The following is a 1781-nucleotide window of genomic DNA, read 5'->3' as shown; positions in this document are numbered from 1 at the left end:
CCATCTTACGTGCCCAAGCCAGAAGCTCGTGTGTGTGCGTGCACAGCCGTGTCTGACTGCCACCCCATGGACTGAAATCTACCAGGCTCCTGTGCCTATGAATTTTCTAGGCAGGAACACTGGGGTGCATTGCCATTTTCTACTCCACCTTGATTCTCCTCTTCCTCCTTTCCAACTAGCAGCAGGCCCTGGTGTTTCTACCTCTTACATACTTATCCCCTGCCACCAGCTTAGACCAAAGGAACCATTCTCTTCCTTGCCTCTTAATTGGTCTGCTCACTTTTTGTTACCCCTTTCTGATACACAGTCACAATGACCTTTTAAATATGTTTATCACATCTCCCTGAGGCCTAAAATGACTCTGTGGCTTCCCACTGCGCTACCATCCAGACCAACAACTTACAAGCCTTCCCCTCACTTCATGCCCTTCTCCCCTGGCTCACTGGGCTCTACCCACAGCCTCCATTCGGTTCCCAGAAAAGAGAGAACTCTACTGCCTGATCTCCTTAGTTAGCACCCATTCCCTGTACCGGAAATGCTCTCCCCACCATCCTTCCTTACTAGACTTTTTCCCATTCTTTGGTTAAATGTTCCCTTCTCAGACATTAGGCAGTGACCCTCTCCTCTACCCTTAGCCTTACAGCATTCTAATGTATTCAGATTTAGGCATCTTGGCACAATGTGATTTTATTTACATTTTTTGGGTCTGTCTTCCCCTTACTAGAACAGCTGCTCTATGAAGATGTGCCAGCCTTGCTCGCCGATTAAAAAAAAAGAGAGACAGAGAGAGAGCCATGACAACAGTTCGCCATCCACACCGACGAAAGGAGCAAGCCAAGGAGGAAAAACGTCCTTCAAACGGATTTTCCCAACACAGCACCTGGGGACCTTTAGAATTATTACAGCAGCCAAGGCCTTAGTCTCGGCCTCCCGGGAAGACTGAGCCTGGCGTGTGTGCGGGTGTCCGCTTTTACTGTTGCGATCTCTTCCCCGAGCTCCTCAGAGCTCCGAATACTAAAGAGGCAGGTACCGGGATGGAGAGGAGCCCAGCACGTTCTACAAATCACTCCAACTGTGGCTCCCCTTTTAAAGAGAAGAACCCAATTACCCGACCCCACCTCAGCTTTGCACCTGTCCTGCTTCTGGTTGGGCCAGCGGACCCAACAGAATCACCTAATTCTTCCACCTCGGCCGCACGGGAAGCATCGAAGGGGGCGGGACTGGTCCTGCGCTCCCGCCCCTCTCCTCCCAGCTAGTTCCTTCTTCCTTCCGGAAGCTCGGGGGCCCCGCCCACTTCCGCAATGCCGGGCCTCAGCCAATGGCCTGCGTCCCAGGGAACGTTACCTCTGACCTCAGGGCTAATCAGAAACAGTAGGACGAACTCCTCGCGAGAGGTGAGGTTGAAGCTGCCTCCGCCATCTTGGAGATGGGAGACGGGCGATGGCTGTGGTCTTTCCGCTAATGCAAACAACAAAACGGGCACATTAGTGACTCCCGAGTGAGGCCCTCATCAGTCTGGTTGTTGGCCAAAGCTACAGAAGAAGCGAGGGTGTCAAAGCAGAGCGCGGCGACACTGGTAACAGCCTCAACTGCCTGCTGGGGCGGCAGAAGTGAGGTAACTGAGGACCGGAAGGATGGTACAGTCCTGTTCCGCCTACGGCTGCAAGAACCGATACGACAAGGATAAACCCGTTTCTTTTCACAAGTAAGGACCCCGCGTAGCTCGCGGGGCTGAGCCCTAGTGGGGACGCGGGGGGCGCGCGGCCGCGCTCGGGGGGCGG

General features: G+C 53.8%; 1 protein-coding gene across 1 annotated transcript in view; it reads left to right on the top strand.

Moving 5' to 3' along the window:
• Positions 1-1370: 1370 nt before the first annotated feature.
• Positions 1371-1781, top strand: part of THAP1 (THAP domain containing, apoptosis associated protein 1) — an 8127-nt gene continuing 7716 nt past the window's right edge. The window contains exon 1 of the mRNA XM_010846390.1: positions 1371-1705. Coding sequence (XP_010844692.1) covers positions 1635-1705 — 71 coding nt within the window. The 5' untranslated portion in view covers positions 1371-1634. The remainder of the gene's footprint in view (positions 1706-1781) is intronic.

This window comes from Bison bison, unplaced genomic scaffold (genome assembly GCF_000754665.1).
Source record: "Bison bison bison isolate TAMUID 2011002044 unplaced genomic scaffold, Bison_UMD1.0 scf7180017864236, whole genome shotgun sequence".
Lineage (NCBI taxonomy): Eukaryota > Metazoa > Chordata > Mammalia > Artiodactyla > Bovidae > Bison > Bison bison.
This window is presented reverse-complemented; position numbering and strand designations above follow the sequence as displayed.